General features: G+C 47.9%; 3 protein-coding genes across 7 annotated transcripts; 1 reads left to right on the forward strand and 2 right to left on the reverse strand.

Annotated features, from left to right (window-relative positions):
* The first annotated feature begins 3,187 nt into the window (after nucleotides 1-3,187).
* LOC117848304 (ras-related protein RABA1f) lies at nucleotides 3,188-4,777 on the forward strand. Its single transcript, XM_034729653.2, has 2 exons — nucleotides 3,188-3,637; nucleotides 4,110-4,777. The coding sequence occupies exons 1-2, from the start codon at nucleotides 3,420-3,422 to the stop codon at nucleotides 4,540-4,542; spliced, it is 651 nt and encodes a 216-aa protein (XP_034585544.1). The 5' UTR covers nucleotides 3,188-3,419; the 3' UTR covers nucleotides 4,543-4,777.
* A 365-nt stretch (nucleotides 4,778-5,142) lies between these two features.
* Nucleotides 5,143-11,957, reverse strand: LOC117848303 (probable E3 ubiquitin-protein ligase ZFP1). Of its 4 annotated transcripts, none has more exons than XM_034729650.2 (6): nucleotides 11,771-11,956; nucleotides 7,577-8,450; nucleotides 7,033-7,331; nucleotides 6,199-6,297; nucleotides 5,866-6,030; nucleotides 5,143-5,621 (listed from the first exon to the last, which is right to left on the reverse strand). In XM_034729650.2, the coding sequence occupies exons 2-6, from the start codon at nucleotides 8,385-8,387 to the stop codon at nucleotides 5,475-5,477; spliced, it is 1,521 nt and encodes a 506-aa protein (XP_034585541.1). In that variant the 5' UTR covers nucleotides 8,388-8,450; nucleotides 11,771-11,956; the 3' UTR covers nucleotides 5,143-5,474. The 4 variants fall into 4 exon arrangements, with proteins under 4 accessions (XP_034585541.1, XP_034585542.1, XP_034585543.1 ...); XM_034729651.2 differs by having other exon boundaries at nucleotides 10,689-11,956; XM_034729652.2 differs by having other exon boundaries at nucleotides 10,669-11,956.
* A 2,195-nt stretch (nucleotides 11,958-14,152) lies between these two features.
* Nucleotides 14,153-16,765, reverse strand: LOC117849461 (splicing factor U2af small subunit B). Of its 2 annotated transcripts, XM_034731022.2 has the most exons (3): nucleotides 16,560-16,765; nucleotides 15,402-15,980; nucleotides 14,153-15,295 (listed from the first exon to the last, which is right to left on the reverse strand). In XM_034731022.2, the coding sequence occupies exon 3, from the start codon at nucleotides 15,266-15,268 to the stop codon at nucleotides 14,384-14,386; it is 885 nt and encodes a 294-aa protein (XP_034586913.1). In that variant the 5' UTR covers nucleotides 15,269-15,295; nucleotides 15,402-15,980; nucleotides 16,560-16,765; the 3' UTR covers nucleotides 14,153-14,383. The 2 variants fall into 2 exon arrangements, with proteins under 2 accessions (XP_034586913.1, XP_034586914.1); XM_034731023.2 differs by lacking the exon at nucleotides 15,402-15,980.
* Between the last annotated feature and the right edge of the window lie 6,162 nt (nucleotides 16,766-22,927).

Below are 22,927 nucleotides of genomic sequence, written 5' to 3' on the forward strand. Positions count from 1 at the left end.
ATCGCCGGGCTCCGAGCGAGGAGGATCGCAGGACTCGCAGTATTCTAGCTAGCGGACGCTGCAGCTGGTGCGCAGACGTACTGCCGAGTAAATGGCGCGGAGCTAGCAAGGGGTTGGAGGGAAACCCGGAGGGCCGCGCGTGCGCGCGCGCGCATGGATGCGTGTCGTTTTCGCTCGCGCGGAGTTAAGGCGGGAGGAGGAAGAAGACGACCCGGAAGAGGCTCTTGATTGGGAAATGGCCGCCGCGTTTCGGGCCGGCCGGCCAGCGCCAGCGCTGGCAGTGGCAGGCACCGACGCCCGACGGCACGCACGCACGGGCGTACGTGCGCGCGGTTGCAAGTGGATTGACTCGATCGCGGGGGAGGTGTGTCTTTTGTGCGGCGCCGAAGTCCGCAGGAACCAACCGAGCGCTCGCCACACCTACGCGCATGGCGAATAAAAATGAAACGGCCCATCCAGGGTTCTGGGCGCGGGCAGCCGAGATCACCGCACGTACGCGCGTTGCATGACTCCCGTGGAGACGACGCGCGCACGCGGCGGATGCCCGGGTTCCATGTCTCCGCATCGGCCGGGCGCACGGGCAAAAATCGCGTGACGGGTGACCGATGACGCGCGTTACGTTGGCACGGCGCACGGGCGGGGAGAGCTTGGTGGTGTGCGCTGTGTTCTTGACCGATCGATCGGCTACCGTCTCGCGCGCCTTCTCACGGTGCTTGCTATGGCGCTGTGGCCGCTCCGGACGGAACACGGCCATCGTCGAAGCCTTGGCGCACGGTCGGCCTGCACGACCCGTGTGCTCCCCCACAGGAGACTCTGACACCTCGTAGATAGAAACATAGCAGCCGGCGACCGCTGCGCGCACGGATCAAGAGAGAGGAGAGACGAGGCCTTCCCAACGACTGCAGTAATGGCGGAGATACAGGAGCGGGACGCGAGAGGAGCGTACGGACGGCGGGCGGCTGGAATTGCGCGGTCGACGACGCCACCGATCCCATCGCCCGTGCGGTCTTGCTCCTGCCTGGCTGCCTGCCATGGTCCGCGAACCCAGACGGCCAGCCACCAGCTCACCACACCTCGTTCTTCCCCGTGCTGTGTTCCTTCCTCCACACTAGACTCTTCCCGTCCACATCACGGTCACTCCACTCACGGAGTCACGGTCACGGTTGTTCTGGCTGAAACAGGTTAAGGCACCGTGACACGATGTCAACAAACCGCGCTGTACCACCAGACTGCCAGCGCCTGGCTGCCCCCTGCCAGTGAAGCACGAATCGGGAGAGCTTCTCCTGGCTTTTGGGGAACCAGACCAGGACAGGACCACAGCACACAGCCATGGCAGCGCTACTACTGCTTGCATAGGGATTAGGCCGGCCGGCCGGAGACGTCGGAACGAATGGCCGGCGCGGGCCACCCTGCCATGCCATTCAAAGGCCTCCGCTTCGGGAATCTTTCTAGCCGCTGTTGCCGTGTCAAACGCGACATGATTTATGGGGAGCAGGTGCGGCAGTGGACGTAAAGTAATGTAGGTGTTGCACGTTCGGGGAGCATGCCTGATGAATGAATGAATGAATGAATTCCAATAACTGATCAATATACTAGCTTGTCAAATTGTGGATGGATCAATGAAAACACCTTCATGTTTCAATTGTCATGATCAATGGGAGAGGTAAGCAGAGGAGTGAGGCCATGTTTGTTCACCAAGTGAAAAAGTATGTGCTGATGGATAGTCTCTGGCGGTCTTGAATTTTTAAGCTTTTCTAATAAAGTCTGCCTTGATAAAAAAAAATCTCATGATCTCTTCCCGGCAGAAGCAGCAGCAGCAGCAGCGCAGCTGCTAACCACCGCATGATTCCCAAGCAAGTACTCCCGGTCCCGGGAAACATGGCCACATATGTTCCCAGCTGGGGGCTACTTCAGTGTGCACGAGACAAGCACCGACGAGAACGTCCAGCTCGTGGCATCTCGATCAGTATCTCACACAGACCTGGTCACCTGGAAGAGATGGCACGCAATATCTTATGAAATCCATTGTACGGACGCAGAGAGCGCCATACCGTAGAGGCACGCAGGCACCATATTCTTCCACATGCATGCAGTGTTTTACAGCCAGCACATGGAGGGGGTGTTTGGCTGTTTAGATATTAATTAGGAGTATTAAATATAGATTAATTATAAAACTAATTGCACATATGGAGACTAATTTGCGAGATCAATCTATAAAGCCTAATTAGTCTATGATTTGACAATATGGTGCTACAGTAACCATTTGCTGATGACTGATTAATTAGGCTTAATAGATTCGTCTCGTGAATTAGCTTCCCTCTGTGTAATTAGTTTTATAATTAATTTATGTTTAGTCCTCATAATTAGCATCCAATATTCAATGTGATATGAGTCCATGGAACCAAACACACCAGTGCTGTAATAAGCTCGATAGTGTGTGTCCAGGTCATACCCACTGATTAATCTGTGGCACGGAAACTTTGATCTTGTCAGGTAGCGTCACCGTATGTGGAGTTTCCGCCCTTGTTTAGTTCACCCCCAACTCCTAACTTTGGCACTATGCAAAAAGAAGATTCCCATCATATCAAACTTGCGGTACATGCATGGAGTACTAAATGTAGACGAAATTAAAAACTAATTGCACAGTTTTGTTGTACTTTGCGAGACGAATCTTTTGAGCCTAATTAGTCAATTTTTGGATAATAATTCACAAATATAAACGAAACGCTACAGTGTGCTACAGTGCTGTAACAGTAATTTGGCACCTCCAAACTTTGGCAACTATACAAGGCCTCAATTTACGTGCGCCAGCCACAGCAACAGGACCAGATCCAGATCCTGATGCGTCCGGAGCTGAGTGCGACCGTTTGATCTCTCGACAACCTGGTCCCTGGCTCTCCCAGCACGCTCAGCCAGAATCTGCACCGCTCAAAAACTGCTGCTGGACATTTCCACGCCATCTGCCGAGAAAACAAGGCGCAATCTGCCACCAGCCCAAAAACGAGCCGGGACACGGCCGTTTCGCTCGTTTTCTCGCCCTTTTCCACGGGTCCTCGGTCACCTCGCTCAACCCGGCACGGCGGCACCACCGCCCGGCCCGCTCGGCGTCCGCCCGACTAGGCGACTAGCCCAACCGAGCACGACGCCCCGAACGCGTACCGACCCCGCCGCACGAACCCAAGGGAAACCCAACAAAAAAGTGGTGGAAAACTGAGAAAAACCCGCACCCGCGTCCGCGTGCTCCGCTCCGCCCTTCCCATCCGCTCCCCCTCCTCCACCTCCACCGCCCGTTCCCCGCCGCCGCCGCCGCCGCCGCCCCGCCGGCCCAGAGTCAGGGAGGGAGGGCCGAGGCACCCCGTCCCGCGCCGCCGCAGCGCAGTTCCAGCGGCCCTCACTTCCAGCGCCCAGTTCAGGCGGCGATGGCGTACCGGGCGGACGACGACTACGACTACCTCTTCAAGGTGGTGCTCATCGGGGACTCCGGCGTCGGCAAGTCGAACCTGCTCTCGCGCTTCACGCGCAACGAGTTCAGCCTCGAGTCCAAGTCCACCATCGGCGTCGAGTTCGCCACCCGCAGCATCCACGTCGACGACAAGGTCGTCAAGGCCCAGATCTGGGACACCGCCGGCCAGGAAAGGTACACGCCCCAGATCCAGCCGAGCTCGACGAGCCTCATCGATCTCCTTCCGCTTATCTGATCCGTCCATTCGTTAGCGAGTGGATGTCCGCGTCGTATGGATCTTTGTAGCTTAATTTGGTCTGTGACCCCTTAATTGCTGCTGCACATTCACGCAACCGGACTGCTTCGATGCTTCAGAGAGAAATGAAAAGAATCTGCACTTAATTCATATCTTCCGTAATTGCACGTACCGTTTCTCAATCTATCACATTTGTAGTAGCCAGAATCTGCAGATTATTCAGGGGCAGGAGCTGACACGGCCTGCTTTGTTAGACAGGATTCACGGGCCTGCAAATTTAATATACAACAGTTAGATTGATATGTGGCATTGATTCCTGTAGTTGATTTAGGACTAGCATTATTTATTTGGCTTTTGCCATTCAAACATTTCCCGCACTCAACTAACAATAACTTTCCATTGCCTATGTAGATACCGTGCTATCACAAGTGCATACTACCGTGGAGCAGTAGGGGCACTAGTTGTCTATGATGTCACACGGCATGTCACCTTTGAGAACGTGGAGAGGTGGATGAGGGAGCTCAAGGACCACACGGACGCCAACATCGTGATCATGCTCGTCGGAAACAAGGCAGACCTGCGGCACCTTAGGGCCGTCCCGACTGAGGATGCAAAGGCCTTCGCTGAGAAAGAAAATGCCTTCTTCATGGAGACGTCAGCCCTGGAGGCAATGAATGTGGAGGATGCCTTCACCGAGGTGCTCACGCAGATCTACCGTGTGGTAAGCAAGAAGGCCCTTGACATCGGTGATGACCCCGCGGCGCCTCCCAAGGGCCAGACCATCAATGTCGGCGGCAAGGACGACGTGTCCGCAGTGAAGAAGTCTGCTTGCTGTTCGTCTTAGCTTGGAAGGATAGAACATGTACTTGGGTTGGTTGATACTTTTGTAGTAGAGGGTGCAGGATGTTATTGCAGTCATGGTCCTCAATCTGTATTCATGTGTTACAGGTGTCTCGTGTTCATTTTGCCATTTGATACATTAATTCATTCAGGACTTAAGCTTGCTGGTATAGCTAGGGATGTGAAAGTGTGCGGCTTTCAGATTCTTTCATATAGGCCTTTCTACCTTGTTGCTTTCATTTCTTGTGTCTGTGTACTGTCTCCTTTCTGACCAACTTGTCTATTTGCTGGTATAGTTGCATCCTTCAGCAGGCTATTTGCTTTGCTAGACTGCTGAAAATTGCTAAACTGTTAACCATACTGCCATAGTGGAAATTGGCTAGGCTGCTACCATGGTGAAAGTTGCTATCCTACTCCGTATTGGTTACAAGGTTACTCTGTATCAATATGATTGGCAATTGGCATGGAAGTGTTACCGTTGAAGTTAGCAAAAGCATGTGGCCTGTACGAGCCCGTGATCTACAAATGCGCCCGATGTAGCATGGCATGTGGGTACTAGCGTCTGCTAAGACTCAAATTTCATAAAGCTTTAGAGAATGCTCCATAAGCGACGAAATCTTTTCGTTCTTTCAATTCCAGAATGTACAGAACTAACACGTTTCTCGTGCTTTTCTTTTTTTGAAAAGAAAAGAAAAGTAAAGATAAATACAATGTACAGTAGAAGGGATCATCTAGCAAGGCCATCATGGGGGAGTTTTACACACCATGGGGGCTGTTTAACGCCTAAATTATCCTACAAAATGTCTGTACAGTTTTCGGAAGCTCAGTTTATGTCCACAGCAAAGGGGACGCAAATACAAGCAGGCCACCGTGTCTATATACAAAATCGAGCTAATTTTGCTCGCGGTAAATAACCAATAATGTTATTGGCGACGGTCATCCATTCCTCCTATCTGATGACAACGCTGTTGTCTTGCAGATGGGGCAGAGGTTCTTCATCATCAACCATTGCTTTATGCACGTGGCATGGTACTTGTGGCCACATTCAAGGATTCCTATAAGTTCTTTAGCTTCATACTCATCCTGCAAAACATGAACCGAATTATCCCTGACAACAAGAAAGCATGCATTTGGTTACCTTGAGTAAATGCCGAACATGATGGGTTGACTGTTATCAGTAATTTAGTACTTCTAAAACTCATGAGGTACAAGTCATTTATACTATGATAATGTGCAACGGTGGAATCTGTCATGTACCAGGTAGCTGGTTAATGATTAAGAAAGTCAACATATTATCATTCACATGTGAACATGGCAAGATGTTAACCTGGCATATTATGCAAGCATCATTCTCCAAAGAAAGCTCAGAAAACTGATCAGACACGCCAGCTGCTCCTGGAACATAGAAAGTTGACCTCAAGTTCTCTTGGATGTAACTTTCTGTCAAACCAGTATTGACATCGCCTATCTGCTCTTCCAACGCTACAAGCTCCTGCAGAATATGCAAAGAAAAATAATTTAATCAGATACGCACATGCTCAGAATAAAGGCACATAAGGAATTCACAAGCCCAAAAGAGATGCATACCTCATAAGTCATGTTATGCACATGTTCAGAAAAAAGGCACATAAGGAATTCACAAGCCCAAAGAGATGCATACCTCATAAGTCATGTTATCCACATCCAGACGCATGTCTCTATGTTCATCAATAACATGTCCTGCTTCATGTATCCTTGATCGATCCATCACTGTAGCATTCTGCACCGATGCAGCAATTAATTGAGATAGCTGTATGAAATAGGAATCATTCACGGGGAGCATGTTTAGTTATGCAGATATTGCAGATAGGCTGTAACATCATGGCAGTGACAACGTTTGTAACTTTGTATTGCATACATCTTTCTAGTTTAGGCTAGCAGGTAGCTGGGATTAGAGATTCACATATCACGGCAATAAAACAAACATATTATAAATCTTAGCAAAAAGAAAGGGATTTTCAGACAATAATTAATGCAAGTTATTCAAGCAACCATGAATGCAGTGAAGAGATACATTGTGATATGATGGCTATGTGTTTCCCTTAAGTATAATGTACCAAATTTAAAAAGTCAGGGAACAAAATTTCTGGAACTTGATGGCCAACATTATGAAGTATGTCAATGAAGAAGGGCTACAAGGCTTCCATGACTATGAAGGGAACATCAGCAGCAAAATTCTGACATCGATTATATTTGTCGTGCCTCCTGGTTTATTTTTTATTTATATAAAAATGAATTGTGCTTCGAGAATGAGTATGAAGCACGATAGACAACACAGGCCCAAATGGAAAATATGAACTGTAATGCAAGTTTACATGATTACCAAGAAAGATAAGACTGCAGTGGACACGTAAAATATTCAACAAGACATATTTTCCAGCATCCAGCATGTCATTAGTAGATACATGCAACTATGCAAGTAATTTAGGGGTAAAATTTGGAAATATGAGGCTACCTGATATGGCAGAATTCTTAAAACCCCATTGTTAACTTGGTTTGCAAGAGGTGGATGCATTGGATGCCCAAAAGTGTGCTCAGAATTGAATGGGAGAGCCAGCATTCTTGGATCTAATGGAAGGCCTGCGGCAGAAGGATTTAAACCATGCACCACATTGTTACTGAGGAACTGCTGATGGGGTACTTGTATTTGAGGTACTTGCATAGTATGCAAAGAATTCTGGCAGAAATGAGGTAGAGGCCCATGAATAGAAGAATGGCCAGCTTGAATATTTCCACTCGGCATGTCTGTGGTCCCTGATGAACAACAATGCCTGTTAAAATCAAGTGTTGCCAAGTATCTCACACTCAAAGATTTCGATTTTATGGCCAGACAGTTCATGATAGAAGAAATTTACTGCTAAACATACTAGCAAAGCTAACAAAAATAGTAATTTGACTTTGTCAAATCTAAAAAAAACAGTAAACAATGAAATGGTCCCTTAATTCATCATTCAGCAAAACATCAGATCAATTTATCTTCATTCAGAAGGTTTACATACCTGGAGGATTGGCCACTGCATTAATATATCCCCATTGTGGTACTCCATGAGCAACACCATTTGCAGCCTGTGGAATCCACGTATTGCACTGGCTCATGTGACAGGCTGGAAACACATAGTTACCATGAGGTACCAACTCTGGACGAGCAGCCATTGAACTGAAACTGCTAGGAACATCTGCAGAAGATCCTTCTAAGAATAGCCAGCCATTGTTACTGCGGTACTCTGGTGGGTTTGAAGCTGCAGAATTGGGAAAACAATTTGATTGAAACGAAGCATTCCATGGCCCATATGCAGGATTCTGAGGCACATGAGCAGATGAACTTGAGCCTGCAAATCCATGAAAAAAATGATGGTTACCAGCCACCATTGCATTTTTTCTTTTGATGAATCCACTAGCACCATCACCAAAATTGACACTGCTGCTACTCTCATCAATAGTTCCTCTGGAATGATATAAAGATGGTGGTTGCGCATTGCCCAGTCCAAAGCTTTGAGTCTGAGGAACATATACGCTCACAGCTGCTGTTGCCATGCTAGGGTTGTACACAGTAGTTGGGAAGACAAAACTTGAAGCAACACCAGCATGTGGGTATGAATTATGAACATGCTGGTGCTCATGATTCCGCAGATCACAGATACCGACATTAGCAGTACTTCCTGGAACTCCAACAGCAACTTGCACACCCAGGTTGGACGGATCACTTCCAGGACCTCCATAATAGGAACTTTCAGTTTGAACTTGGACATGTACTTGCTCCCATCCAGGATTAACAGACTGATGTGTCCAGACCATATTTCTATGCGACATGATGTTCCTTAAGGAAAATTACAGCAAGTTTGGTTAGTAATTATCCTTTATCATCACCTCTCCCTGCATATAAGAATGTTCAAAGATGGTCAGCATTCAATCTAACCTTGGTAAGTAGAGATGTAAAATGCAACGGAAGCATGTTCAAAGCATTAAATAATCAATAGCAAAATCGCAACTAAAATGTCCAGTAACAGGTCATGGGCTCATAGCATCATAGGTGCAAGGCTGATTAACAGCGGCAGCGGCACAACACAACTATAGCGTGACACTGTAGCAGCTACAATAGCGGTTGAAATACAAGGTACCCACTTACTAGATTAGCTGACCTAATTTAGCTCATATACATTATTTTGTATCAGATTTTGGTTCGATGTGGATCTTCTCTAGTATGATTTGTTCAAATGGAAATGCTGCAGATGGTGTTGCATCTTAAATGACAGACCAAACCAGCTCTATAAAAGGCTATGCATCATATCCTGATAACCCACACTATGAAGATTGCATTTGATGGGCAATTTTCGACGCCAATGGGGCCACACTTATGACAGAACATATCAAGTTACAGCTATGCATTATTGAGTTACTCATTTATTTGCTCACAGGTGACCATGTAGGTAGTTATGTTAAGAAACAAAGAAACAATGTAACTTCCTACCAGGTAGGCAATAACGTTGAACATTTACTGCACTATTTACATGTCAACCAGGAAGGAGGAATAGAAGACTTGGCAAAACAAACAGAAAAGTTTATGCCACTTGTGGAAATCTTGCATTAATCTATGCCCTTCTGCACCAAGGGGTCTACCAGGGGTGCAAGATAGCGTGCCGCCTAAGCATTACTCCTGCTGCCGCAGTCTTGGAATAACATTGGAGTCAGGAGCAACAGAGGCAGTGAGAATTTACACCGGGCAAAGACACACACACACCATAGTCTAGCCGTATTGGACTCTGGGCCACGTTCGGTCTAATGACCATGTGTGAGCAAGTGACAACCATGTGGTTGATATTGACTGGCAATATTAATTTAACATTAGGCAGGAGTTCAAATCTAATGCCAGTGTAGTGTATGGTGTGGCAAGATAAGAAAGAAGGACTAAATGGCTTCAATAAGGCACTTCGACATTCAAACCCGGGCAGCCATTTGGTTAGCCACCATCTGCAACCACAACTCTGCAACTCTAGATGTACCCATAGTCGGAATCACTTGGTATAATGGTTACTACCATCAGTCGATAATAAGTGCTGACCAATCTTGCAACATGTAATTGGAGCAATTTTCTAAAGCCTACTGTACAGCTACCTGGTTGAACAGTAACTGCTTTCTTTCTTTCTTTTTTTTCAAATCTCCATGCCATCAACTACTAAGCCTCACACATACTCCCTCCGTCCCAAATTACTATTCGTTTTGGCTTTCCTAGATACATCACTTTTGATATGTATCTAGACATAAGTATATACGTAGGTGCATAGCAAAAGTGATGCATCTAGAAAAGCCAAAACGAATAGTAATTTGGGACGGAGGGAGTAGCTAACAGTCCTGTTACGATGTCAATTAGTAAGCCTGGGTATGATGCCTTGTGGAGACTAGGTCATGATGCATGACGACTACTACAATCTTGACTAATGAACAAGAATTGCTAGGTGAACAAAATCTCAGGCTTCAAACACATATTGAGAGATGATGCAGTACAGTCCATAAGAACTTAAACAGTTGCTAAACAGAAATTCATGCGTGGGTGCAGAAGGTAGCATGGGAACACTAAAAAATAACATTCTAACAGAGGGTATCAAGCTTGCAATGCATTGCAGTGGTAGGATGGAAAAAAGAAGAAGAAAAGTTTAGCCATTGAATGTTTTCACCTAACAGGATTGGTTCACTCATCTCTCCTACAAACAAACAACATGACACAATGGAAATAATAATGTAATCAGCTGGCCTAAGTTTCCTTTTCGTCGAGCTTGCCAAAGGAGGACTGGAAATATATGAGAGAGAGAGGAGTCAACGAGTACTGTTTGAGCAACACTTCTTTTTTTGGGGGGTGGTTTCTCTCGTGCAGTGTTGCATGGACATCATAACTTCTCAGCACCATAGCACTACCATGTCCACCACCGCAAAGCTTGAGAGTAAGTTATTTTACTAGGAGAGTAGTACTTATGAGCATATGTCCAAGCAGCAAAGTGGGCGAAAAGTAAGCAGCAGAAGAAGTTATGACAACTCACGAATATTACAATGCAACAGCAATGCAGATCCCAAGGTTAGGAATAAATTGATCAATTACCCATTTTATTGACAACTTGCCTTATTTTGTTGTCACCTTCCTTGTCTGAGAAGATTAGAGGCTTCTATTTGAGATGAGGGGTCGACAAATTTAGCAGTCTAGCACATTTTATCTACTTTCTCCACTGCCATGTTAGCCTCTCTCTTGGTGTTGCTTTGTTCCTCTCTACCCATTCATGCTCTTATTCCATAGCTCACGTTGCATCACAACAACCAAAGCAAAAAAAAAAAAAAAAACAATTTAAAGCACCACAACCGTACCATAAACTACCTAGACCCAAAATGCATGCAACTGCAAAATCCCAAGGCCCAGTAGTGACTAACTGGAAATACCGAATTTAAAGAACAAAATGAAGAACGAACTAGAACCAAATTCTTCCAACCAAACCAAAATTTGGATAGAACTGTTAAAACTCCAAATTATTCCCTAATTGTTAGAACCATATCTCATCACTAATCAGCTATGATCATGCCGAGAACTGCCATAGCTATCTCCCAACCCCATTCAACTAAGAGTTTCTCATTCCCAAGTAAAACTCTCTGCGCCTACCAAAAGCTTATGGTGATTGGTTAGGCGAGTTTCCAATCTGTACAGCCGGCCCAAATGGAAAACCATACTCCATGGTACAAATTTCAAACCATATACGTCCTCGATCCACCACAAGTCAAATTCCACAACCGAATCACCGACGACAATGCTGACCCCGTAGCTCCACAGTCCACAGTCTGAACTCCGAAATGAGCTCGGCTGCCTCAATCGATCGATCGTGCAGCTACACCACAAAACCCGTCGGGGAAACAAACCCCGCGAGCCAGCTGAACACCGACCCAGTAGCTTCCCGCGGAGACCGCAGCAGGAATGCCGGCCCCCGGCCCAAACCAAAGGCGCACCAAGGCGGTAGAACGAAACCCCCTCCCTCACAGCTCCGAGCAAACTGCGCCCCCCAGCGCCCAATCGCGGCCCGAATCGCGGCGCCCGGGGGGTCCAATCGCTCGCGGGGGCACAGTGACACCGAGAAGCAGAGCAAGTTCCCCCGCCCGCCCAGGACAATTCGACGAGGGAAGGGAACACAACCTCGCTGGAAGGATTCGGGGAGCCTCACCTCGGGGCCGGGGCGGGTCGCGATCGGCGCAGGGAGCTGCGGGAATCCGCGGGCCGGGGAGCCTTCGCCTCGGTTAGAGCCTCGGCCCTCGGGGTCGGGGGAGGGGGGCGCGGAACGGAATCGGTTGGTGGAGGCGGTGGCCGTGGTATCCGGGGGGTGGGGATCGATCGATCGGAAGGGGGCGACGGGACGGGGTGAGCCGCGTATTTATAAGCACGGGGAGCTTTTCGGGAACGGAAGGGGGAGAGAAAGAAATCGACCGAGGGGGCAGGGGACGCTCTCTTGCTTTTTAACGATTTTTGGACAAAATGTGCGGTAATTCACAGCGAATCATCTGCGGCCGCGTCGTCCCTGCCCTCTGCGGCTCTGCCCCTTTTTTTCTCCCCTCGTTTTACCACTAGCTCCACGTTTTCCTCTCGGCTCCTTTGGATGGGGCGGTTTCGTGCTGGCTTCCGAGTTCCCTCGATCGGGTCTCTCGGGCGGGCCTCTCTCGGCCAGCGCTGCTGTTATCTTTCTTTAGGACTATGCTTATCTGTTTATCTCTATTCCTGTGTCAAAGGATATCTGTACGTCCCCTGTTTTGTCTCTGTCCTACAGCTTTTCTGTTTTCAGGCATTTAGCCTTGTCAAAAACGTGATTTTTGTTTCCATATGCTTGCGTTACCTGGATCATCTCATACTCATCGACGTGCGATTGCGTCTCGTTCTTAACCAGCTAACGCTTTTGACCAAAAGAAAAAGGTTCTTCCGTTCCTGTGTGTCTGCTGATGGATAGGATAGGGTCGCGATCTCGCCGATCATGAGATGGTAAAAAATTTTATATTCATATGCACCTGTCCACACACTATATCTAGATGCATAATAGTATTTATAATAGTATTTATGAATTTAGAAAAGAAAAGTTAAAACGACCGAGATGGCGGCAGGTCGCAGCTCCCTTCGGCTCTCCTCGGCACAATTATTGCTCGACTTATTAGTTTAACAGCAAAGCTTATTGTTCGCGCTTTGCTATGTCGTTGTGTCGCATCCACCTCGCAGAAAGGCATTCCGGTGATCGCGACACCTCCATCCGGATATCGACGCCAGTCTTCCGTCGCTGCCATTCTGCGAGTGGCTCCTGCAAAGACGTACGTACGCTTTATCAATTCGGTACCCGTCCATTTGACACCCACAGACACAGTCGCACAGAGACGCTGCTCGGCTTGTCAGTCACCCGGTCTCAGTCCCCCTCGACGTCCACGTCAGAGAGCCTGGGGGCAGAGTGGATCATCGGATGAACATGAACCCGAGATCGTTGCTGACGCCTTTTGTTTTACGGATCGTGAGCTGTTTGATTATCGACGATGTGAGCGAGCTGGTCCTCGAATCATTGCGTGCTCGCCAGTGCGTTGGGCCAGATATCGTCTACGTCAGGTCACTGTTAGCGTTAGCGTGCCGCTCAGGCGAATGATGACAAGAGAAGGGACACCTCTTCCGGATAAAGCGCAAGTGTGCAAGGGCCAAAGCTCAAGGGACTAGGGGGGTTAGCGCATCTTGTTTCAAGCTTCAAGTTCAAAGCCCCGGGCCGGGGCATGCATCCTCCTGTTTGCCGTGGCACGCAACGGCACGGGGGAACGCTCGTCGTCACCCGAAGCCAACGGCCTCGGGCGGCACATGGCCACCGCACCAGCTCGTCAAACGGGTGGTCGTCGTAGGCGATGTGCCAAACCGCAGCGCAGGCCTCGGCGCCTGGTTTTGCTTTTGCCGCGCCCCGCCGGGAAGATCATGAGGCCGTGTAACACTAACACGCGGCCGAGCGCGCATCGACCGGCCGACCGCCATTCACGCCATCACGTGCTTTCGATTTGTTTTAAGCTCTGTTTACGCGGTTTCCCTGGTCCGAACTTGAAGCAGCGCCAGCGCCAGAGAATGAACGAGCGAAACTGCGGCAAAAGAGTATCGAGCATCGACTGTGGAGCAGGATATTCCCGGTACGGTGGAAGATGCCAACAGAAGAATCTTCTTCCTCCACGAGCGGTGAGCCCAAGCCGCCGATCCAGCTCAAAGCCAGGCACGTGAAAGCAATGCACTATGCAGGAGAGGGGCCACATCAGGGAATGTGCATCCTGCTTTCGAGCTCTAGGCTCTGCACCGCGTATGAAGTCCAAAGTCAACAGCTTTGCCTCCTGGCTCGTTGTGTTTCCACACCCAGTCTAAACCGGTTCAGAAGTCAACAAAGGAAGGAGCAGGGAAGCAAAAGAAGACCCCGAAATTGAATTACACCTGCTGCAAGTAACTACAAAGACCAAAATGCCAGCACATCTCTATGGCCATGCAGGCAAGCAAAGGAGCAACTTAACACAGGGCCAAAAACCAGATGGTGATTCAGAATGACAGGCCACAATTGACATAACACTAACACCACAAATGATTTCACACCAATGCTAGCTTGGACAGCAAACTAGCAAATGATCCAACGCAATACAGATAGAAATAAATGAAGTTTACATGTCTGATTACAAATTTAGCCGAGCAGAATATCACCAACACAAAACTACTTAGAATATAGCAGTAATTGACGAGCCAAGCAACAACTCCAGCAAATGCTCATCTCGAGACACTTGCCACGGAAATCTCACTGCTTTGCCTCCCGTTCACGGTTCCACTGCTCAATCTTGGCCCTGCGCTCCTCACTGCTCTCCCTGACTGGGCTCCTCCCACGCCTTGGGGGTGGGCTACCATGCCTGCGCCTTCCACCATCATCATACCTGTCGTGCCTGCCGCCTCTGCCACCTCCATCATCATACCTGTCATGCCTGCTGCCTCTACCCCGGCCACCACCACCACCACCGCGGTAATCATCACGGTCTCGATGGTAGTCATCACGATCACGATGGCCCCTCCTTTGAGGTGGGGGGCTTCGGCTTCGGCTTCTCCCATGGTACTTCCTCGAAGCGGAACGCCCATAGAGCTTCCTCCTGAGATCTTTGCCAATCTGCTTCACATGCATGAAATTACAATAGCCACCACGGTTGCAGCTGTTCTCCTCAAACTGCCTACAGGTTGCTTCACGGAAGTCGGTCACAGGAGAATACTCCACAATTATCGGGCGGCCAGAGTAAAAGCGGCCCTGAAGAGCATTGTATGCTGCAGCTGCCTGTTCTTCCTCCCTGAACTGGACATAGACATTCCCTATCATGTGGTCAGCAAGGTTGTCGCAGACATTCAGGTTCTCAATCTCACCAAACTTGCCCAACTCCTCATAGATGTCCTCATAGAAGTCCTCAAAATGCTCCTGCATCTTCTCAGGATCAATAGGTTGGCCTTGAGCATCAACTCCAGGGGTTATCATATCAGGGCGCTGATACATGTTAGCAAGCACAAGAGTTGGTGATATGGTTGGCCTGTTGTGCAGACGGGAGCAGCGATCCCCATGACGACAAGCCCCAATCTTGAAATAAAAAGGGCAGTTGACCCTGTCCTTCTCAGTGCCAAATATCGAAGCCAAGTGCTCTGCCATGATTCAGCTCTCTAACTGACACTAAACCTGCAAGTGTAAGCAAGAACAGTATCAGGAAACATCTTCAATATAAGGAGAACTAGAGTGCCTATACATATTTTCTTATCTAGAAACCATGGGAATAAAGGAATACCTCAATAAAGGTCGTCAGTGTGCAAGACTAAGTAGACAAAAAGGTACACAGGCAGCTAAAACAAACCAGGGTTCACAACATATGCATCATTTAGGATCACCAACAAGTAGTATTCCTGTAAATTTAACCCTGTACAGCCCACTGTGTGATTGGAAATTATAAAGCTCATGCCCTTGCAAGAAATCCTAATCCAATCCATTCTTAAGACCTAATCTGCACACTTACTCAAAACGTTAAATATCAGGAGAGAGTGAATAGAAAGACCAAAATAACTCTACTTCAGTACCCATCAGGGCTAGATCTTGCTCCTGGTAAACTGATCACTTTTTAACCTATATAAATCTGCACAGTGTTCAACTAGGTTAATGGCCCAACAAATCAACTAAATGTAAGCAAAATGAAATTGTTTCTCCACTATAATGTTTTGATTCTCCCCCTGCAACTGCAAAAAGAATAAACCAAATAAAAACTGCACAGAGAGACAGCTCTTCGTCTGCGGCACAAGGGTATTCCACTATTCCTTCTGGTGTAGGCCTTGTATTTTCCGCCCGACAAAATATTATTTGATTTTAACCTAAGCTGCACACCATTTTAGATTATTATTAATCTCTGATCGAAAGAAAGACCCAAAACACAGTTAAATCTATCACCGATAAAAGCAAAATCCATTCATATTCTGAATTGACTACTGTTTTGTTCATAATTCAAGCAATCTGCATGTCACCATGCCACACGATTACAACTGCTAACAAGCTAAAGGTGCAAATCACAAAGAAGATGAGCTTTTTCTGAATTCAATCCGCTAAAAGGGGGGCTACAGGCTACAAGCCTACAACTCCTGCATATGCCAATTGCCCACCATACTAGCTCTCCACTGCAAGATGAAGAACTCAACAGCCGCACAGCTGTAACGAGCAACAGCACCGGAGGCAGCATGCGTTACACCAATCAAAACCCTAGATCGGGCTTCGTGGGGCATGGAGTTCAGCTGAACCCAAAAAATTTTGGGGAAAGCAATTTGCAATTACTCCTACAAATAGCAACCGAATCCGCGACAAACCGGATGGTTGGAGTATTCATCCGATCGAGAACGTTGCGGGTTCGACTGCTCAGAAAATAGCCAGCAAATTTAATCTAAGAAAACTACGGTTTCCTTACCAAATCGATCCAGATTCCTGATGGATCTGTGACGAACGGGGGGGCGGTGAACGGGTGGGAATCAGGGAGTAGGCGTTGATCGATGGCTGCACCCGCCGCAACGACGGGATGGGGAAGAGGGAGCCGCGAGGAAAAGGGGTCGAGCGAAGTCGCCTCGCCGCCGCGAGGTCGCGAGGAAGAGGATCGAATTGTTAGGGCAGCTGGAGAAAGGGGGTATGTATATATAAATATCTGCCTATTTCAGGGGGGGGTTTAGATACGATGTTCTAAACTTTAGCAGGGTCGCATCGGATGATCGGTGCTAATTAAAAGAACTAAACATGAGCTAATTACAAAATTAATTGCACAGATGGAGTCTAATAATTAATCTATCATTAACAAATAGTTACTGTAGCACCACATTATCAAATCATGAACTAATTAGGCTTAATAGATTCGTCTCGCGAATTAGACTCCATCTGTGCAATTAGTTTTGTAATTAGACTATGTTTAATACTTCTAATTAGTATCCAAACATCCGATGTGACACGTGCTAACGTTTAGCACGGTGTCCCCAAACACCCCCTATTTGTTGTGGTTTTTCTTCTAGTGTTTCTTAGGGGGTGTTTGGAAACTAGGTGCTAAACTTTAGCAGTGTCACATCGGATGTTCGGATGCTAATTAGAAGGACTAAATATGAGCTAATTATAAAATTAATTGTAGAACCTTGTGCTAATTCGTGAGACGAATCTATTAAGCCTAATTAATCTATCATTAGCAAATGGTTACTGTAGCACCACATTATCAAATCATGGACTAATTAGGCTTAATATATTCGTCTCGCGAATTAGACTCCATCTGTGCAATTAGTTTTATAATTAACTTATGCTTAATATTCCTAATTAGCATCCAAACATCCGATCTCACGAGTGCTAAACTTTAACACTCCAAATGACCTTACTTTCTTTTAGAAGTTTGATTGACGGAAACGAATTTGCCGTGTCCGTGTAGGATTTTGTTCCGGAAGTTCGAATCATCTGGACAAAACACTCTCTACAATTTTAAGAAAGAATTATCAAATATAGAGAATTAGATCTTAAAAGGCGCAAGTTACATTTTAAGAGGGTGTTTGGGAAGGGGAGCTAAACTTTAGCATCCCCATTTTAGTTAAATTTTTGCTCTTTGCTCCCAAGCAGGAGGGCTAAAATAGGAGGGCTAAACTTTATCCCCCATATCCTTTAGCTTTTTCTAAGGGATGCTAAAATGGACTAAAGGGAGCTAAAGTGGTCCCCTGTCCCAAGTTTCCCCCGTTGCCCCCTCCTCGCGCTCCCTTTCTCTTCCCGCCGCCGCACCCCCGCCGTCATCCGCCCGGCCTCGCCGCCTCCGCCTCGTTGATCCCGCCGCACCCCCACCACCAGCCCAGCCGCCTCCGCCTCCACCTCGCCGATCCCGCCGCACTTCGCCTCCGCCTCGCTGATCCCACCGCACCCCCACTGCCATCCGCCTGGCCCAGCCGCCTCCGCCTCGCTAGCCCCGCCGCCTTCGCTTGGCCCCACCGCCTCTACGCCCGAACAGCCCCTGCGGCAGGTTCCCTTCCTCTGCGGCGCCCTCCGAGCACCCCGCGTTTGTGGCTTCGACGGTGGCGGCGGCGGTCGGGGCGGGGGTGGCCTTCTTCTTGGCGCTGGCCTGCTTCTGCTCCATGGTGGTATGCTGCAACTTGTTGCGCTGCAGCTACCACACGGGGCTAGCCGGGCACCAACCTCCTCAACATGAAGGAGGCGTTGTTGCTAGTGGTGGTTGCGGTGGTGGTGGCGGTGGGCAACGGCACCGCCTGGGCGGCCGCAGCATCTTCTTCTGCTGCCGGTGGTTCTTCTGCTGTTGCTTACCTTGCGGGAGTTGTTGCGGGAGGGGCAACGCCGGAGGGCACATGGGTCATTTTGCACACTAGTTGCTAAAGTTTAGCCCCTCATCCAAACACCCCAAGTGCTAAACTTTAGCCTCTTCATTTGAGTGGGCTAAATTTTAGCCCTTCCTCCCAAACAAGGCTTAACTTGTTACTGCTTTACCTTTACAAGCGAGGGGAGACACAGCTAAACGTTTAGATACAAAGTAAGGGCCTGTTTGGAAGGGGGTGCTAAATTTTAGCACCCCACTTTTAGCACCCTTTTAGCACTTGAGCTCCAAAACAGAGTTGCTAAAAGGTGTGTGATAAAGTTTAGCACCCCTGTTTTCTTTAGCACACCCAAGGGGTGCTAAAGGGTGCTAAAAGTTATCCCAAGCTCACTTTTTTCCCTGCTGCTCCTCTCTCTCTCTTCCGCGGCCCCTTTTCTCCCTCCTGCACTGCGTGCCCCCGCCGCTCTCCGCCGGCCACGCCACCTCCGTCAGCCCCGCTGCCTCTGCCGGCGTCGCCTCCTCCGCTGGCGCCGCCTCCTCCGCCGGCCACACCTCCGCACTCACCCCTCCTGCCTGTGCGCGCGGTAGATCTGGGCCTCCCTGAGCGGCATAGTCGGGTCGGTCGAGGAGGCGGAGAGGACGGCGGCTGCCGGATCTGGACCCTACCGTCGCGCCTTCCCCTCCAGGTCCAAGAACACCGCGTCGACCGCGGATGCCCCGATGAACGCATTGGCATCGATGGAGGAGGAGGAGGAGGAGGAGTTGACGGGGACGGGAGGCGGCGAAGATGGGGGATACTGAAGGAAGAAGTTGAGGAGGGGTAGAGGAGAGGAGGGAAAGGAGGGGTATAATTATCTTTTGCCACCAAAGGTGCTAAAGTTTAGCACCCTATCCAAACATCCCAAGGTGCTAAACTTTAGCCCTCTATTTGAGAGTGATAAACTTTAGCACTGTGCTAAAATTTAGCACTTGGTTCCCAAACAGGGCCTAAGGTCTCCTCAAGACCTCTTTTGCCTAAATTAACTAACCTAGATCGACAATATTGAATACGGTAATACTGGGAGCCGCACGGCCGACGCTGGAGATAAATATCGGACGCGGGACCCGCCAACATCTCCCTCCGTTGATTATTTCAGCCACTCGTTCTTTTTCTCTAGTCCAGCTTCTTATCCATTTGTTCATCTTCTGTGAGCTCTAATCATTCTCTGCCTCTCTAGCCATGAACTAAATCCAGCTTTGCCCATTCTCTACAGCAACTCAGATCCTATGCCTACTCACGTCTTAGCGCCGCTGAGCATGCCGCTCCACAGGCCAGCGCGCGCAGCGAGCTGATGGCGCTCTCCGGCACGCGGCTCGCCGCCTTGCCGTACCAGTCTAGCGACAGCAGCCTCTCCGCTGCCGACGCCGGCTTCACCTCCATGGCGTCGTGCTTCGCGCGTGCCTCAAACGGCGGCGGCGGTCGGCAGGCGTGGGGCTAGGGAAGAATCCATGGTGGTAGCTATCATACTCTAGGAGGAAGAAGACTCAAACGTGAGGGACACCAACCATTCACGTAGCATCTAAATTTTGTAATGTTGCATCAGGTATTTTGAGATGTTTTGCGTAGTGTTCGCTAATGTTGCAAGATTGATTTTTAGATGTTCTATAGTACGTTCGATTTTTTGATGTTACAATATCTAACTTGAGATGTTGCAGCAGTAATATTTTTATATTGCATGGTTGATGATGACTTTTTTTTACGAAAGTTGATGATGATTTTATTTTTAGGTTCGGGATGTTGCAACTGTGAAATCGAGATGTTGCATTAGATGATGTATGATGTTGCACAAGGTGTTGCGAGATGTTTTGGATTAAAGGAATTTTTCCAACGAAACGGTGATTGAACACTGGCAAATGTTGCGATGGACTTCTTTTATGTGTTAGAACTTTGTTCCCAGAATTTTTATTCTTTTGCATGTTGCATGCAACATGTGACCATGTTGCAGCGGAATTTTTTTTATTCTTTTGCATGTTGCATGCAAATGTGACCATGTTGCGGCAGAATTTTTTTTCGCTTCCCAACCGTCCAATGCTAGCGTCCCGGATCGGATGTCCGGGCGCTAGTAGCACCCTATTAAATATCCTCAATGCTTGCATAGGTTAGGCTGGACCAAGCAGGCAAGCTGACCTAGGAACTAAACGAACCCTTGATCGCTCCTGTTCATTCTTTGTAAGGAAAACCTGTAACACAAATAAAACGTGTAAAAATTTGCACGTAATAATTTATCATGTGTTTTTGCAAGTCTTCGAACATCTTATTAGGAAGCTGATTTTTGGATAAGTTTGTAAACAGAGTAATATAATATGATGTTTTCGTATTTCTCTCTCTCCCTCCAATTTTTTTTTACTTCCCATGTCAATCATAATCTCTAACTATAGGAAGAGGACTCACCTGATTCTACTTTATGTCAAGTTAGTATGGCACATAAAGCGGAGTAAGACACTGATGAATTAGTTTAGTAGTAGAAAACAGCGATGGATCTATATTACAGGAGTCATCGAAGATGAGTGAGGAAGGACGTGATGGAGTGCTAGAGAATCTTGCGAACACGCGAAGAAGAGGAAGAAGGATCACGAACCTTTGAGATTAGACCTAAGGGCCTAAAATAAATTTAGATGGAGGGAGAAGGAAAAAATGTCTAAGACCCAGTAGCGGCAACACCCACGTAGTAGGGTTGAACCCAGGACACCTTTGACCCCGATGGGGTAACTTACCACTGCACCAGGCCTGTCCTCCATCAAGATGCGGAAAAATGTTCATTTTATTATCCCTAACAATCTATTTTTTCCATTTGTTATAAAAACATAATATCCATTATTTTTCATGTAAATGTGTAACTATACGACTAATTTAGTTTTATACGCTCATAGTCTTCACTTTCAGCTATTGCTAAAAAACATTCTGAATGTATTTTGTTCAACTTAGGATGTCTCTTTTGAACTTAAAATTCAACTTGTACATAGTGACAAAAATATATCTAGTTAGAGAATGTATCTTACCTATTATTAAATTAAATTATTATTAAAATAGTAATGTTTCTGCTTAATTTTTTGATTTGATCCGATCTAATATCACTGACAAAAGGACTAAGAGCATCTCCAACAATCTCCCTTTCCCCAATCTAACAATCATATTAGGAGAGTTGATAAGAAAATAATGCTCCAATAGTCTGCTTTTACATTTTCCATTTCCCAATAATTATTGGAACAACCCAATAATTCACCTAAACTTTCGCTAATTAAAGGAGGAGTTGTGACTCTTTCAATACGGTAGTTGGATTGGGATGAGATTATTGGGAGACTACAAAAGCAACTCTTCCAATGACAGTGAAAGTGATATTAGAATATCTCTATTAACTACTTATTGAAAAATATTTATTAAGAAATTGCTGGACATGCTTATTGATTTGTTATGATTTCCATGTGGGTTCAGCCGTTCAGACTCCGTTATTTCGGGACGTTCGTTTACGTCGGGAGCTTCTTTCCCCGTCCGCGCCTCCCTCTCCGCTCGTCCCTCCCTATCGCACGGTGCATGCACATAAGAGAAACCAACATCTTTGGTGCTGATTTAGTCGGTGCTGTGTTCAGGTTCATGCCGCGCTCCTCGTTCGTCCCAATCCGCACTCATGTTTAACAATAACACAAATACCAAATGGAAGAAGCAAGCAAGGAAATTGAATTAAACAAGGAAGCAAAACACGCACACGAGGCTGCGTTCATGCGTCGCCTCTAATCGCAATGCGCCGGTTGCCTCATGCCTGCGCGGATGCCTCCTCGTCCCGCCGCTCGGTTGCGTTACGCGGCCGGCGCCCCACCTGCCACTCGCTTGTCGCGAGGTGGCAGTCCTCTCGTCGAGTGCCGTCGTCGGTGCCGAACTAGGAGGAGGTGGCCCTGGGCCGTAGCCCGTAGTAGGCCGAAGTGAACTGATCGAGGAGGCTTAGGCAGGGGCAACATGCATTTGGGTGTCGCATACTCGTGTTCAAGAGACTTGAGAAGGAGCTGATGGCCCAAGTTGGTTTATCGTTGCTTCGCTTCGATGGTGCTCGAAAATCGACGCCGAAACCGACCACCGAACGTCCCAAAAATCAAAACCGACACCGAAAATCAAAAAATCGTCAGTACGATGGTAGGTTTTCGGTGAGGAAGTGTCTAGTCCTACTCACGCCGGACGGTTGCGCCGCCGTCTCTGCCCATCCCTCTTCTTCCCCAGCAGGTCGATCTCACGATTACCCAGTGTCGCGGCGCGGGTGCATATGCATCCATCCAGCAGCAACAAATTTGCCGGCCGATCGGCCGCCTAACTCGCTATAGATTCTCCACCCAGTGTGAAATTGATTCAGGAATCAGGATGGAGAGAACATTTGGGCGGCCGCTGCCGCCGGGCTTCCGGCTCCAGCCGACTGGCGAGGAGCTCCTCGCTGCCGTACGGACATATTTGCTAGTTTAACTAATTGAAA

This window comes from Setaria viridis, chromosome 3 (genome assembly GCF_005286985.2).
Source record: "Setaria viridis chromosome 3, Setaria_viridis_v4.0, whole genome shotgun sequence".
NCBI lineage: Eukaryota > Viridiplantae > Streptophyta > Magnoliopsida > Poales > Poaceae > Setaria > Setaria viridis.